Raw genomic sequence first — 16,973 nt, forward strand, 5'->3', positions numbered from 1 at the left:
GCTTGGAGTGATTGACAGTGTTAACCTGATATGCTCAAATCTGATTAGGTAGAGGATATGAGATTTTTGGAAGTTGTTTTTTAAATTAACATTTCTTTGAACAGTTGAGAAAGCTTTTTTTTTTTTTTTTTTAAAAGAGCAGCCACCTAAGTGTATGTTGGAGGTTGATTTCCTTTGGAACCTGGATCTCAGATGAGGATATCTCTTAGTGCACAAACCTATTTTGATGTAGCTGCAAAAGAATGTATCTTCAAAGTCCTGCTGATTTGCGTAGGAAGTTGTTTACAAGGTTCCCTCTTTCAAAAGCTTACCATGGGAGACTGGCACCACACAGGAGATGGAGACCCCTCCTCAAAACAGTGATGGACATTCTAAAAATCCATTTTATTTTCTTGCGTAGTCTCTGAAGTTTTTCTAGGTCTGCACAATCCAGAGCTCTAGCTTTTCTCTGAAGTTTGTTCTTTATTTTACTGAGTAACTTGGAGTCAGAAATTAAGTGATTATTAGCGCTTTTTTCTTGGCTAAAGTTTTTTTTTAATAAGTGAGGTACCCTGTATGGTGCAGGAACATACACATTTCTGTACCAACTAGACCAGTTGCCCAGCTGTTTACCTGTCCTGTCTTTAACAGTGACTGGCACAGAAGCTTCAGTGAAGATGAACATTTCTTACTACTTCTGTGGTGCACAGTTAGACATATCTCCTCATAGGGAATAGTCTTCCTAGTTCTATCCAGTAAATGATCTATATCCAAGTGTGCAGGTTTGTATCTTTTTTGTGGTAAAATGAAAAATGCACTCAGTGTACAGGTGAATGTCTGAAGTACTTACTTTTGCTGTTGTTTTTGAAAACAGTGCATGAAATTTTAAGGTTTTCCCATTAGCTCATCTTCAGTTTGTTTAAATGATTCCCTAAAGCCTATAAGACTTCATTTTTAAGATTAATGTGTTTATTTGTCTTTTTAAAATTTGCTTAAATATAATATCTCTGTGAAATTACTGATGATCTGATCTTTTCCTTTGGCCAGTTTGCTGGGGGAAGTGGCCCAGGAACCAGTCCCGGTAGAAGTGTGCCGCCTGTTGCCAGATCATCACCGCAGCATTCCTTATCCAACCCCTTGCCGGTAAGTGTTCCCTCTGGGGACAGAGCTGGTGGCATGGCATTGATTCAGTTGGTAACTGTGCTTCAGACAGGTAATAAAAGGTTCTGAGCAGGAAGGAAGGTCTCTTTGTGAGTGATTTGGCTTATTCTCTATTCAGTTCATTCTTTTTTAAATCTGAAACTGGGTTCTGGCAGCAAAGCCGGGTGTCTGGGACCGTGTAACAGTGGCTAGTCCAGTTGTAACTGATAGGAATATCTGAGCTTAAAGCATGGGAGATCAATGTTTTTAGCATGCTGTATGTTTTTAGCATGCTGTGTGTTTACAGACAGATTGTTGTCCTTAATAAAAGGTGGAACTGACATCTTTTATCTTGTATTCCATTCTAGCTCATTAACTTCTCCATCAAGTTAGAATTATGTTGTATGTTTGTATATCAGTAGTACCATGACATTCTGATCATGATTGGACCCTTTGGGTATACTGCAAAGCATACATACCATAATTGTATTGGGAAGGTCTTTTACTTCTGTTTACAAGCATGTAACTTGTAGGGAGCATTAGCAAAAGCTTAAAAAGAAATGCGTATACGTGCACATCTGTTGCTATTTTTGTGTTACATAATTCCATTTTGCTGTCACAGCATTTCTGCCAGATCTGAGTGTGAAGAAATAACCGGTATTTTTAAGTCATTTTAGTAGAGAACAGCTAAGAAATTTCTTTCAACTAGCAAAGCAATATTCTGAGGCTCTGGTGTCTGATCTCTAGTTTTGAATATTGCCTGGGCCCCTCTTTAAAAATTTTTGGCATTTATTGACTGGCACAAAAGTATGGAGCATTATGGGAGAGGTTAGTATTCCGAAAACCAAATGCAAAGTCTTTACTGATTACATTATTCTGCAGAGACCTTTGCACAGTTCATGAATGTGTACTGAAGTAAATCCCAGCACTGAACGCTCTGCTCAGAATTCAATATATGTTGCTAGACTTTCAAAGCTTTTAATGCTGCTTCAAGGGAGAATGTCAGATATGCTTCTAGATATTTTTGATGTTTACAGAAGTTAAAATATATCTGGTTAATTGAAGAGCCCTTCCTCCTGGCATATTAATTCATTAATACACCTCTTAAAAGAGAAGTTAATGAAAGAAATACCATCTCTGAATGCTGCAGATGTATTAGGGACAGTTCTTTATTCCAGCAAATGAGATACCCTACACTTGTTTATAATGGGACAAGTTGATTCTTCCTTTAGCTTTCTTCTTCTACAATTACATGTATTGAGTAGGTAAAAGTTTGAACAGGGTATTTCTCAGGTGGTGAAGCCTGATGTTAGTTTCAGCTAGGCCAGTTTGTCTCTCTCCGTAGGCACGTGCTCTTTGTGTTTCTTCTGTTCTTTACTCTTGCAGTTAAACCTGTAATGTTTGCTTATTCATAACAAACTATTATCCACATTTGCAAGATCTGTCCTCTTACAAACTGAATATCAATGGTTTGAGCTAAGCCCCAAAAAGTTGGGGGATCAGTGAAAACTGGAGAAGATTAGGTATCTTACACATTACAGAAGTCAGTGTAGTCTAGGAAGAGAGCAGAGTGTTGAAATGTCTTTCACAATGAGACAAACCTCCTCCAAATCTGTGAGTTAATCTATACTGTACTGGAAATTTTCTGCAATCAGAACTTGTGGAGGAATTGTAATGGCTTCAGGATCTTATTACTTCTTGTCTTCAAATCTCTTGACTGCTTTGAATTGCCTTGCTTCTCGTTTGATCAGAAGAATGATCTGCAGGTTTTCAGACTCTTGCAAGGTCGTTCTCATATACAAGCATTCTTTTGGGGAAGAAAGCACACTCTTGACATTTGTAATGGTAGCCAGAAAATATGCTTCAGGTTGCAGTTTAGGTTTTCAAGAAAAACTGAAGCCTGACCTGACTGTTTACTTGCTGTGTGGCGTATGCCTGGCCCAGAGTTACAGCTTGGAAAGACTTAGATGATTATTACCCAGACTGCCAAGTTTTAGCAGTGATGGGCTGGCTTTTAAAGTGAGGGCAATGAGATTCTGAGTGCTGTAATCAATGTAGCTCAGATGATTCTTGTTCTTATTGAACCCAATTCCTGTACTGCAGTTGGAAAATGAGTCTACTGTAGGAGAAAGGAGCTGGCCTTTAAGAGATGCAATGCATCTCTGAAAGATTTTGGAAACGCATTAGTACTTTGCTTATCTCTCAAGGAGGTTGGTCTCAGCTGTAATGACAGAAATGAGGTTACTGTGATGTCTGGGTCCTAGAGATGGTTAGAGTGCTGATGTTTAGCAGTTCTGACTCAGTTTACTTCACCCAAATAATGAATGTATTATGACATTGGCTGTTTTAAAATGAGTCTTTAAAAAACGTCAAGTAGCATAAATCTAAATGCATTGAACAAAGTCACAATGCACTAAGATTTTTGCATCTACAGCCTATTTTGCCTTACTGGCTCTGAAACACATGTATTTGCAAAGGAAGGGAGTGTGTTAACTGACAAGGAATTCTGTCCTGTGTGTTCATTTGTTACTTTTTTATTTTTTAATTGTTAACTTCACCTACTTTTTGATGTCTGCCATTGGAACAATCACTCCAGGAGTCCTGTTTGAATTATCAGATCCTCACCATGCTGCCTGCTCATTCCTGAGCTGCTGCTTCGCTGACAACAGTTTTGGCAGAGTCAGAGAATCACTTTAATAAATAAAAAAAAAAAAAAAAAATTGATTGTATTTTTATTGACTGTGTTACAGCGGCGAGTGGAGCAGCCGCTGTATGGGGTAGACGGCAGCACAGCAAAGGAACCACAGGAGGAACACTCTGCTCTGCCAACGCTGATGTCGGTGATGCTCGCGAAACAGCGGCTAGAGAATGAGCAGCTGGCACAGAGGGGAGGTGGCCTCTGTTTTACTTTTGTCTCGGTGAGCAGCTCTGAAAAGATTTGAATCCCAAGGGATGTTTCTAGTTAAGGGATGGGGAATTTGAAGCTTTTCTGCTCAAAGAGAGTGGTTAAGTGCAGCCTGGTTTATTGATGACCAAGTCTACCATCTTCTGGTAAGTTCATCTTCCTTGTGAAGAGTTCTAGGTCCCAGGCTTTGCTTGTTTAATAAAATGACTTAAGTTTTAAGTTAACGACTCGAAATCTTATGTAGATCAAAATAATAGCATCTGAGAGACTAATCGGATAAATGCAAAAAAAGCAAAAGAATGAAGTATAGTCTTGCTGTGAGAAGTGTTTGTTTTGGCCTCGCTTAATCTCAGCTGACATGAATTATATTAGGCTTCTAAAAGCTTTGTCTTTTAACAGGTTGGGCCAGACTTCTTGAAAGAAACTGACTCTCTTGTATTAATGAACCAAATCTCTAAAGCATTCTTAAACCTTAACATGAAATTATGGTACTCAGGCCAGGCTGCACCTCCCATGTCAAGATCAGTGTATCTGCATGGGCACTAGTGATCATGCTGAGGAGCATATAACAATACACTAACTTTCTTTTGCAGGCCCAGCAAGGCAGCCCATCTTCTACCGGATCAGGGAACACTGAGCATTCCTAAAAACAGATTTCCATCCAGCACAAACAGTCACAGGTATAGCTCACTAGATGATACATCTCTTGGATATGAGATTGAAGCTTGATGCAGCTTGTCTTCCACACCAGAGGATGCTGCTTGTAGTAGACGTAATGATTCCAGTGAAAAGAGCCAATAGTCCCAACTCAGTCTGTAACTACTGATTGAAGTGAATCACTCTGAGCTTTGTTCCTTATCCTGTGAAGGATGCCTTTCAGTTGCTGCTAATGTGTTTCAGTTTGTCTAATCTGTTACTGAGGCTTTTCTGTGTCAATACTGTGGGCAGTTCTTCAGCTGTGTGCAGATGTGCTCAGGAGAGGAACACCTTTGTTCTGTTTCAGTTCTGTTTTATCCTGAATATTCTTCCTCTCTTTCTATGTGAAGACACAAAGGGAACCCGAGTGGTAATTGTGAATGCCTCTAGTCCAGCTCTGAGTCGTGGGTGTGTCCACACTGCTTACAGTACAAATATCCACAGTGTAGCTGGAACTTCTTTGGCCTCTGCAGAGTAAACCCATGGCATAGTTTGTCTTGTCAAGGTGGCATGTGATCTGTTCCTGACAGTGCTTCTCAGCAGCTTCACTGACCTGGAGTCAAGAAGAGGAGTAGCTCTTTTGACTGTGCTGCTGTCTTTTTGGTGCCTTTTAAACTGTTAAGATTCTTCTTGTGGCTTTATGGCAAGATTTACTTTTGGCTGTGTCATCTTCCTCTGTTGCTTATAGAGATGTTCAGCTTTATCTGCAATTCACCTTGCTTATTTCTTCTTCAAACCTGCTTTTAATCTTTTTTTTTTAATTTCCATTTCTGATTTCTTTGTGACTGACCCTCCTCTTGAGTGATTTTTAAACAATCAGTTTTCTGTCAATCATTTTCTCACATCAGTCTGTGTCAGAGATGATTTTATTGCTGGGGGAAGTTCATTCTCCATTTCCCCAGCAGGTGGTACAAGTTCTTAGTGCATGAAGAACAGCAGTTCTACCTCTGAGGATGCTTAACTAGCTTAAGTCTCTGAGCTCTGTTGTGTCACTAGGGTCATATTTGTTGTCTGTATTGCTAAAATGCTGGTCTGTGAAGATCTCTGTTTCTTGGTAGTGCATGGAGAATTCTTGTGCAAGAATGATGCCATAACTCAACAACCTACCAGAGATAACTTTCAGATTTCAATCTTTGCTATCCCAATACCAATGCTTAAAATAGTGGTCCCTCCTGGGGTGAGCAAGATGTTTTCTCTCCTGTGCTTAGCATGCCCACAGATTCCATCTTCCTTGAAAAGGGTGACACGTTATCTGAGTGTGCCAATGCTCAGCTTCATGGTATTGTCCAGAGGTCTACATGTAGCATACACTTAAGACAAAGAATCCAGGAAGATGCTTGACTACATGATGAGGACATGTGTACATTCTTGGTTTTCCCTTCCCCTTTGTTACAACCCTGATAGGGTAAAAAAAAAAAACCCAAAACAGACCCTCTTCAGTGACTTCCATTTTGAATCACTTGTCGCAATGCCAAAAGCAAGTCAGTATGATTTTCTTAGCATTTTCAGTCAGTGCTAGGGCACTGCAAGCGCTCTGAGGCAAGGTGAGTTGTGATGAAGTCACAGGTAAGAGTGTGCATCCTGAAATGTTGCTTCATCTGACACAATGCAAGCATGTCTGTGCTTTTGGCAAAATGACATAACAGTCATTTACTGGAGAAACTCTCTGCTGCTTGACTGAGTGAGTGCAGCCTAGGCTTTCAACAGACAGCCTTCTCCTTGCCTTCAGTGACAAAAGCTTTTGTCACATGTGCTTCCTGCAGGCTGTCAGGAAGAATAAACCAAGTTAAGGCAGCAGTGGGGTGACTTGTCCAGGCCTCCTCTTTGTCTTTTGGGATTTAGGCTCCTCTTGCTTGATGTGCAATGCTGGCACGTGTTGTTTTTGCTCTTTCACATACTGGGCATATGTAGAGAAGCAACAGTCCTCCAAGTTTATCTTTTACTTCATGGTGTTAGCATCCAGGCAAGCCTGAAATTTATGACAACTCCACAGGTAAGTCTCTGCTAACTCTTCTCAGAACCAGGATAGTGGCTTGTTAGCCATAAATGTGAAATCTGCATGTGCAGTCATGGAGCGAGATTCCCTTGTGTTGACTTGGGTTTGGTTTTTTTTTTCGATACTGTGTTCACATACATACGGACTTCTTCCCCTTTTCTTCCTCACCCATTATTCAGAGTACTGAGTTTGAAATATGCTCTATTCTCTAGCAGTAAGAATGTCTTTTGTCTTCTGTTCCTGGATATAACTCTCACTTCATTGGTGAAGATATTTGAGATGTGCTGCACCCCATAAAACTTTCCAAATAGATTTCACTGATGAACTGTAAAGCACCTCTCCCTAGTGGGCACTAATACATCAGTTTGTCAGAAGCAAAGACTTGTGCCTAAAAAAAAAAGCTGTCAATCTGGTATAATATCTTAAAATGAAGACCTGTGTTTTCTGTCAAGACCACCTTAGAGCCCACAGGTACCGTCTTTTGTCTAGCAGGTGGTTGTCTCTGCCCATGAAAGATCTCCTAAATTTGGTATTCCAGCTGAGGGATTGTATTTGGTGTTTGTTTTTTTTTTTTTTTCTTAAGCCTTTTTCCTGTACGAGCTATGTTCCACTGCAGGAATAGACAGTGAATGTCAGAGACCACCAAGGAGTGGGCAGAACTCAACTATAAAACCCCAATTTGCAGGACACGGAAGATGTTGTAGCCTGTTAAATGTTACTAGTTTGTGTTCTCCAGAGCAGCTTTGTGCTATCTGACTGAACCTCCTGTGCTGGAGGAGCCCACCATGCAATAACAAAATGAAGAATGAAGAAAGTTCTTCCCCAGACTGCTAGGATGCAGGAGATCAATTCCTTCTTAGACCAAACTGTTCAGATCAGAGGAGGTTACGCTGTGATGTTACGTGCTGACTCTCTGAAATATCATCTGTTTTTCTTAAATGTGGTTTATGTGATTTTTCCCTTACAGTCTGACCTCACAATGGAAAAAATATCTGCACTAGAAAACAGTAAGAACTCCGACTTGGAGAAGAAAGAGGGGAGGATAGATGACTTATTAAGAGTAAGTATATAAAGTGGGACGACTCTTCTAAAAGCTGCTATTTAAAGTAACCTAGAGTACATATGCCATTTAGCAGAGCAGGATTTTATATACCATTTGTAGAACCAGCACTCACAAGGTAAAACAAATCCAGTCATCCCTTACTTGCAAGATAATTGTCTGGCTTGTAGATACTCTGTTTGAGCCTGCTTGAATCTGCAAGTGGAGTATCAGTGACTATGGCTATACAGTGCACAGTTGTTGTAGCTCAGTTGTGTGTGTCCTCAGCAGTGTGGTTGGCCTTTCTTTGATCTGTTGGACACTTTCTGTATTTTGTGAGCTAACCTAACATGTTTCTCTTCAGAATTATTCCCCTCTTCTAAATACTGAGGAGCTGAGACTGCTTTTTGTTGAGTAACATGTTCAGTAGCCTCTCAGTAGACTGGGAGGGTATATTCTGAAATACTCATTCATACAAGTCAGTGACACGTATAGAAATGAGCAAAACATCTTTTGGTCACACCTAAAGAATAAAGCTTCTCTTAACCCGTTAGTACTCTTCAGTAAAAGATAAATACCTTTAAATCAAGGATCTTGTCTTAATGGAGGAGCTCTAATTGATTTAGCTTTCATCAAGTGGAGGGGTATCTCATGTGAAGTATTGAAAAGGATTAGAAAACACATTGAAGGGAGTAGAGGGAAGGCTCTGTGTTTGAGTATGTCCAGTCTCAGCACCTAAAAGAGGTAAGACAAGCTTTTGGAGACATACAGAGGCACATGTAGGTTTGTGGAAAACAATCCATGGAGCATTTAATCAGAAGCCAGATTATTGGTTGGAAGAAGGATGGATAAATTTAACTTTTTATCAATTAAAATGGTTGCACATCAAATCCTGCTGTCCAGTGTGGTGGTGTTAAAAGCAGCAACTGTTCCTGGGGGCAGTCTGCATAGCGGGGCTGATGGATAGTAACTCGAACAAGAATTTAATGGAAAGTGCAAAGGGAGTTACCCCATCCTTTTCCTCTGCCAGTATTGTGGCTAAAGAGGGAGGATAGTCCAAGGATGACTAAGCTATTTTGAGACTTGGTAGCTGTGGCAAGGTCTGAAATGTTTAAAAAAATAAAAATTAAAAAATTCCTTGTGCATGTGTTCAGTCTCTTTGTACCTTAGTTCCTTATATGTAAACGAGGGTGATAGCACTTGCCTGTTCTAGAAGAGTATTAAGATTTGAGTGGGTTGAAAATGGAAGAGCTTGGCTTGGATGTTTTGATAAGAGGAACTTAGTCTTTTTTTTTTTTTCCCTTATCCTGCTGGTTTGCTTTCTTTAATTTGATGCCTAGAGTGAGCTGGAGAAACTTCTTCCTAGGTGATGCTTAGTTTGGTTCTTAGTGATTTAAAGGCTTTTCTTCTCTTTTTACTTTTAGGCCAACTGTGATTTGAGACGACAGATAGATGAACAGCAAAAGATGCTGGAGAAGTACAAGGAGCGGTTGAATAGATGTGTAACAATGAGCAAGAAGCTTCTTATAGAAAAGGTGAGCAGGGGACTTTCCACATCTCTGCAGTTACAGTTCATGTCTATCTTCTCAGCAGTGAAAACCTTTTCCTATTGCTATAGTGACAAAAGACAACCAGAATTCTCTCTTAAATTATTTCTCTGCAAACACAGATGTAATGTGAAGACTGAAATGGTTCAGAATTTTTTGGTTTGGCTACTTCTCACAGTCTCAAAGAGTGATCTCCCTTGCTTAAGTGAAAAAGTCTGAGCTCTAAATGGCAGCAGGCATTGCTTGGTTTGGAAACCTTGTACACCTGAAAGGCAACGTTTTCCAGCTCTGGCAACACAAGAGCAGTATCCCATTGTGCAGTGAAATTGCCAGATATGCCCTGCGACACGGGCAAGTGATTTAGACCTTTCCATCTTTCACATGGCAAAGTTGGAGATCATTGCTTTGTGTAACACTCAAACCAACACATTAAAGACAATGGAGAAAGCACCAGGCTGCTGTTTACCAGCATCCAGCCTTCTTCAGTGTTGAAAGATTTCCAGATTCCCTGATGGATAAACAATGTGGGAGTTTGATTGCTCTTTCACCTGTTGGCCAATTATGTCTATTGTTTGTGGGCACTGGATGGGCAAAACTGCCAGGGTGCTGGCCAGTACATGCCGTCTGTTTGAGCTGATTTTGTCACAGAGCTGATTGTTCTTGCCTGAATGGGACTCCCCTTTCTGGGAGGATTTGTAACTCTTGGCCAGGTATCACGCAGACCTGGCATTCAAGTAGGTGGTGTATAGCTCCAGTGAGGACCTTTGCTGGTTCATCTTTAATCCTAACTGACTGAAACTTTGCTGCTCTCATCTCAGGCCTTGGAAATTTCCTCTCACTTTTACCAGAAACACTCTGGGACAGACACCACCACCAGTTTTTAGGCATGTTGGTGACGTAACTGAGATTGTGTCGCTTCTACAAGTGGTGCTATTCTCGGACTGAGCTGGCTGATCACTGAATCTTAGTCTTAACAGTGATTTAAGGTGCATTTTCTTCCTTCATCTCCTGTTTGGGTGAATAAAGGCCTGATCAGAGCCACATCTGGAGTCTAGCTCAGCTACTGATACAAAGGGATAGTTTTAATCCTACTGCTAGACCGATTTCAACTCACGTCAGAATGGGTGAGCTGCCCAGGCAGTAATGAGGAAGGAAAGATGAGGCTGAAATGTCAGAAAGGAGGCAAACAAATGCCTGTCAGGCCAGTGCGAAGCACAGCAATAATTTGATCAATGATTTTCTGCTGGGGGTTTCAGATAAGCAATACTGAAACAATGAAAAGTGGTAAGACTTAGAAGTGATTTAAAAACACAGCACAGCTCTTAGCTGCTAATTTATGGCGTATATTTTAACATGTTTTATTTTGTTTTCAGTCAAAACAGGAGAAGATGGCATGCAGAGATAAGAGCATGCAGGATCGATTGAGGCTAGGTCACTTCACTACGGTGCGGCACGGGGCGTCTTTCACCGAGCAGTGGACAGATGGCTATGCCTTCCAGAACCTCATCAAGTGAGGACAAACAGAATTGTCTTTAACTTCACAGGGAAAGACAGACAAACGAAGCAGTTGTGTGTGATGTCTTGCATGTCAAAAAGTGAGAATGGTGTGACTGATGCATGAAAGGATCAGATAGGAACTCAGCTGCTGACAATGTTTTCACACTGAAGTGAGAAATATGTTTCCACTTAAACCTCCAGAGACTTGAAACTGGAATCAAATTGTTTGAGTTGGCTTCTGGGTTGGAAAGCATTAGACTGCCCTGTTAGGTATTCTCAGTGCACCTACCTGGTTGTGTCGTGCTTAGGGTGGAGAGATGGACCAAATTCTCACATGTATCTTGAGTCAATCAATTTGATTTGCATACTTGTATATATTAATCAAGGAAAGCTAATTAGCTCCCTCCCCCCCTTTTTAAAGTAGAAAGTAGAGAAGCTTAGAAGAGAAAATCCATACTATTTAACTTTTTTTGCCTCCTGGTAACAGTGATCAAAAGGGCTGCAGAAACCTGGAAATGAAGATCAGAGACCCTTTTATGCAAGATGTTAATGGAAATATCCAGTAAATTCCCACCTGGCCTAGACCTTGTCAAATTGATTGCATTAGAGAGAACTGTATATGATCATTTGAAGTCATATCACTTCTCTGGAGTCTGATGGGGAGGTGCAGCTCTTGTTAGGTGCAGATTAAGGCCTTTTCTTCCTTAGTATGTGCTATAAAACATCGAAGAAATACTTCTGGATTATTTACCTGCAGTCTCAGTCTCTTAAAAACTGAATGATGTACATACTCAAGTCATTTAGACTTGAAATTTCAAGAGTGTGCTTTTTATCACTGTGAAATGTTTAAGATAGTCTTTTTTATCTTGGAGGAGAGACTGTTTTCTTAATGCAGTTGGGAATGGTGTTGGTTATATTTCAGGAAACTAAGGATAGTTTAACTGTACCTTTGAAGTATAAGGGTACTTTCTCAGACAGTGCCAGACTTCAGGAATAGTTTTAACAGGAAGGTCTGAGATTTAGAACAGAGCCTTCTAGGAAAAAGTGTGTGGAAAGTTAGTGACTTACCATGGATCCCTGGGTTTTCCGTGAGGTTAGCAACTCTGTTTTGGATATCCTCTGTATGAATAAAACCTTTCACTTAAAGGTTTCTGTGGGCCAGGAAAAGAATCCCCTTTTATGTAAAAATACCTTTAAGAAATCTGACTCATAATGTTTGGCATATCCCCCTTTTCTGTACAAAAATATTTTCTTAGTAATCTTACAAGTACAACCGATTTGAAATTCATCACTCCAATCTGTTAAGAACAGATGCTGAAGACAATCAAGTACATACCGTTAGTTATCTGCTTCATGTTTTTTTCTACTCTCTTCTTTCCAGGCAACAGGAAAGGATAAATTCCCAGCGGGAAGAAATAGAAAGACAACGAAAAATGTTAGCAAAACGGAAGCCCCCTGCAATGGGACAGACCCCTCCAGCAAGCAATGAGCAGAAGCAGCGCAAGAACAAGACCAATGGAGCAGAAAATGAAACGTAGGTTACGTGGCCTTCTTGGTGCACTGCAAAGCTGCGTGCTTTGATTAGAGCACAAAATATCTACTAGGAAATGGAATCCTGCCCTTGCCTCTAGGCTTCACTCCATGCACAAATGAATATTGTGGAATTAGCCTGGCATTCAGTAACATCTGGCTGCAGTTCTAAATAGTTTTCATTGGAGTAAAACAGGGATCATTGCTGAGTCCAGACTTTGTATGAGCTTAACTTTTTTGAATGCAGTAACTTTTTCAGCATTCTTGTTGCATCAGGTATGAAAAGTGATGTCTTTTTCTTAAAGTTTTCTTCTGCAACTTCAGAATTGATTTTGGTATTACTGTGATACACAGTGGGGGTTTTTTTTTAAGGAAAAAGAATTTTTAGAATTAGAAGCCTTTATTTCTATGTACTTTCTGGGGAGGCTTTTCAAACAATTAATTTGCTATACTGAAGAAAAAAGATGCTCTCTGGAAAGACAGTGCGTTAAGCATTGACCTGTAACTCCAAAGCAGTCCTTTGCAGATACCTGAGTCAGGGAAATGGGAAGGTAGTTGAAGTGCTACTCCTTCTTCTTACAGAAGATTTTTTTTTTCCCCTGCCTCTTTTGAAGGTACTGATCTAAGAGTCTCAGTGTTCTTAGAGCAGAAAGCTGTGTCTCACAAGAAATTTGGAACAATATTTTTTGGAAGTTTTTGTGAGTTTGAAATAAGTCAGAGACTTTCCCCTACCTTCTACCAGTTTCCTGTACAGTTTTCCTTTCATCGCTTTTGGCTAATACTGTAACTCTCAATGACACTTTTCTTTTTACACTATTAAATCTCCTGGGCGTGACTTGAACTCGAAGTTCCTGGAGCCCTTTGAATTCTTAGTCTTGATCTTTAAAAGTGCATGTGAAGCAAAAGCTCTTGCTGCCTTTTGCAGTCACAGCAGAGATGGCACAGGACTGGGTGCATCATGATATTCAGGGTGCTCTTAGCAACCAGGGTAGTGCCCCCAAATACGATGCTGGTGTGTGTTGCTCAGGTGTATTGTATTGGAGGGCACTGTGTGCTTTCTGCACAAATTGAGGCATTTACCCCTTGTTCTGGCCAAGTGAGCTTAAAAACAGCTAAATAAAGTTTTAAAGCCGTCCTTTTGCATTGCAGCATTTGAGTTTGGAAAAGTAAATATCCATTCACTGTGGTAACCTTTCACATCTAAGGGACAGGATGATGCTTTCCCTATTTCTGTAGGATGTTTTTTCCCCAGCAGACTGGTACAGCTGTAATGTGGTTTATTCTGCAGACATGGCAGCACAGGTCTTGATGTACCTGGAAATCATGATAATGTCTGCGATACCTAGTGAATTTCTGCCGATGTTGTGAGCCTGCCTTGATGTAATCTAGCTTTACCTGGGTTTGTTAGTAAGCCTTTTTGTGTTACCAGGTCTCTTTCTCTGTGTTTCTTGCTGGTTTATAATTCTTCACTGATATATTTCAGGGTTTTATCTTTGTGGTTTAGAAGAGCTTCTTGTGGTGTTCCTGATAAAAACTGCTTGCAAGTGTATGAATGTGGTTCACATGGAGCGTTCCAGCTTATGAAAACATTGGTTTTTGCAAGTCAGCTGAAGCAACTGTACTGTCTGACTACTTGCTTAATCATTAGTTATCCTGTAATAATGCATTTGTTGAATGTTGTATGTCAGGTACAAAATTTTCTGATTTTTGGAGGGAGGTTGGTTTTTTTTCTTGTGGAATTGTTACATTCGACTTTTAGGCAAGTCGAATGTAAGTGTTTTTGAACGTTGAATGAAAAGCAGACAGCCAAATGTCTTAATTTGATTTTTGGTTCCTCTTTGGCTTGTGGTTTTTGCTGTGTCTTAAAAAGGAGAGAAAGGTCACATGATGCAAATTTAAACATGTGCTCTCCTGAAACTAGTTTCTAACCTGTGAATGAGAAAAAGGTTTTCATTTAGGAAGATTAATCTGCTGGAGCTTTTTGAGCTTTGTTAGAGCAGCTTGAGCAGCTAGAGCTAGAGGTTTGCTAGAGCGACACCTTAGAGTCTTCAGCTGCACTAGAAGTGATGTATTTCAAGCATTTTTCTGTGAAACAGGGCAGCGTTTATCTTAAAGCCCCTTTGATTTTTGTAATGCTTGCTGCTAACAGGCAGCTATTTTGGGCAGCATTAGCCTGGTGGTACTCATTACATCTCTTGTTTAATGAGTAGGCTTGATGTTTAGCCCCGTATTTCATTTGTGCACAAGAATATGTGGAAAGCTTGTTGCTGGTTTATTCAATTGTCTTTTTATTCCTTATACAGCAACACCAATCAAAGACCTGAACTTTTGGGATGCTCTTTTAGATTAGCTGAATCTGATTAAAATTTAGGCTGTCACTGGGCAGGGTGGGGGTGTGTGAATTAGGATACTTTTATATGAAATGAGCTCACATGTAAACATTTATGGTACTGGCTGTGGTTTGTATGTATCTTTAATTTGTAATAAGCAGTTCCTTCTGGTCGAGATTCTTTAAAATGGAATTTGGCTTGTGAGTTTTGCCTTAAATTTATCAGCTAACAGCTGCTCTAGCACTTATTTCAGCTATGTGGACCCTCTGCTTTATCAACAGCGGAGAGAAGTTGGAGCCTTTCAAGATGAGCACTTAATCAGCTGAATACTGCCTCCTCTTAATTTACTGTACAGTGAGCCAAGGTCCCACAGCCTTGCAGACATACAACTCAGTCCCCTCTTCAAATGAGTTGTGGTGTTGATGCTGCGGAGACCTCATACACTAACTTTTGTACCCAGTGCTATGCAACAGGAATCCTCCTAGGATACGCTTTGAACTCAATTTAGGTTCAAAAAAGATATTTGTATACTGTTATGTGTGTATCTCATTTACAAAGGAAACTGAGGCAGTGGATATGGGCTTCATAATTTATGTTCACATGTGATGCCTTTACCAAACTCCTTGTTGGTAGTTATAAGGAAATTAGTGTAATGATTCATTTTGCTAACCTTAAAGATCTCAACACATCGTTACCTTTCACTAGTGATGGGATCTGTCATTATTTTACCGTAAGGCTGTGCTTTGCCTCTGTCCTACGTGACACACTTGGTCTATAAAAGACATTGAAAACAGGATAAAGCTGCTTTTCGACCAGCCACCTAGGATAGAAACTTTGCACATCACTTATCATCTATAAAATGGGGATTATTCCCCTTATCCCATTAGTTCTCCTGACTGCACATAAGGTCAAAGATATGGTAAGGTGAAGTAAATTCCCCAAGGTTCCCCTGGAAGCTGCTTCTCAGAGCCTGAAACAGGAGAAAGTTCTGAATCCCTGGTTATTGCTCTGTTTGCAGTGGCTCTGTGTCCCGGTGTACTGCTAGTCCCAGAATGAATAGTTGTGTTGAATTATCCAGCTTTTATTACAAGGAAAAATATGAAAATGCATCAATAAAGCAAACTTGAATTGGAAAAATAAAATATAGAATACTTACACTTCTGTGTTCCGTATTTAGATTATGATTTAGCTTGCTTAGTTAAAAACTCACTGGCTTAAATAGGTGTTATTAGGGACTTAGATTTGAAATGAATATGTGTTTTATCAAGGTTTGAACTTTTGGTCTCCTTTAGTTTGATTTAAAAGAAAAAAAAATAGGTTGCAGAGTTCACCTAAAAACTTCTAGTGGCTGTTGACATACTCGGTGTAGTTCTCACTTCCACTGGAGATGTGTGTTCTGCAGACAGTTCACTTTATCATGTGCATTGAAATTGAATGTGTTGTATTTGTCTCTCATCTGCAGGTTAACATTAGCAGAATACCACGAACAGGAAGAAATCTTCAAACTCCGACTAGGTCATCTTAAAAAGGTGAGAACAAACTGCAGAAAAGGTTTTTAGGTAGGTTTTTGATTCAGTGTTCTGTGAACAATAGCACTTCTCTGTAGAGGTCACTACTGTTTGTTCAATAATTGGGAGGGTTTTGTTGCTTGAAAAGGATGGTCAGGATTTTGTAATAATTTTTTCTGAGGCAGTGGTATTCAGGAAAGATGTTCTTTGCTTCAGTAAATAGATTCATACATCCTTACAGTTATGATTTCCCTATTCGGATGCATCTTATTCTGTCACTGTGACCTGCCTAGTGCTGGGCTCTGTATGTGTCTGATACAAGGGAACATGAAGGAACAGACCAAGGGAAGAAAATTATAAGAACACAACAAAAACTGCAACTCTCATTGACTTTCCCATTTCTTTGCAATATTAAGTAACCAGCATTATCAGTAATAGTCCAATAAAATCTCTTGGGCTCTTGGAAACTAGTACTGTTTAGGTAATTGTAATGCACATTTGTTTTCAAATACACTGGCTTCAGTAGGAACTGTACCTGCAAGTGAGGTTATATTTAGATAAGCTGTTGGTTACCTTTTAAAGTGATTGCAATAACCTATAAATAAGTTTTCTGGGACACTGCAACAGATGAAGTACTGAAAAAAAAAATAAAAATAGATGTCTTCTGCTATTTCCTGGTTAGCTGTGATCTCTGCTAAGGCCAAAGAGTTTTCTTTCCCGTATGAGACAAAGAGGAAGCGTGCAAATGCATTGCTGGAGTCTTCCTATTTTCTCAGGTGGTGCCTGAGCTCTACACTTTTTTCTTT

At 39.9% G+C, this 16,973-nt stretch overlaps 1 protein-coding gene across 1 annotated transcript in view; it reads left to right on the forward strand.

Annotated features, from left to right (window-relative positions):
* TLK2 (tousled like kinase 2) overlaps positions 1-16,973 on the forward strand; it is a 39,725-nt gene that overhangs the window by 12,667 nt on the left and 10,085 nt on the right. Inside the window, 8 exon segments of the mRNA XM_010164744.1 lie at positions 1,027-1,122; positions 3,870-4,037; positions 4,618-4,704; positions 7,684-7,776; positions 9,180-9,290; positions 10,676-10,812; positions 12,181-12,333; positions 16,122-16,188. Of these exon segments, the coding sequence (XP_010163046.1) occupies positions 1,027-1,122; positions 3,870-4,037; positions 4,618-4,704; positions 7,684-7,776; positions 9,180-9,290; positions 10,676-10,812; positions 12,181-12,333; positions 16,122-16,188 (912 nt within the window).

Source organism: Antrostomus carolinensis, unplaced genomic scaffold, assembly GCF_000700745.2.
Source record: "Antrostomus carolinensis isolate BGI_N321 unplaced genomic scaffold, ASM70074v2 scaffold43773, whole genome shotgun sequence".
Taxonomy (NCBI): domain Eukaryota; kingdom Metazoa; phylum Chordata; class Aves; order Caprimulgiformes; family Caprimulgidae; genus Antrostomus; species Antrostomus carolinensis.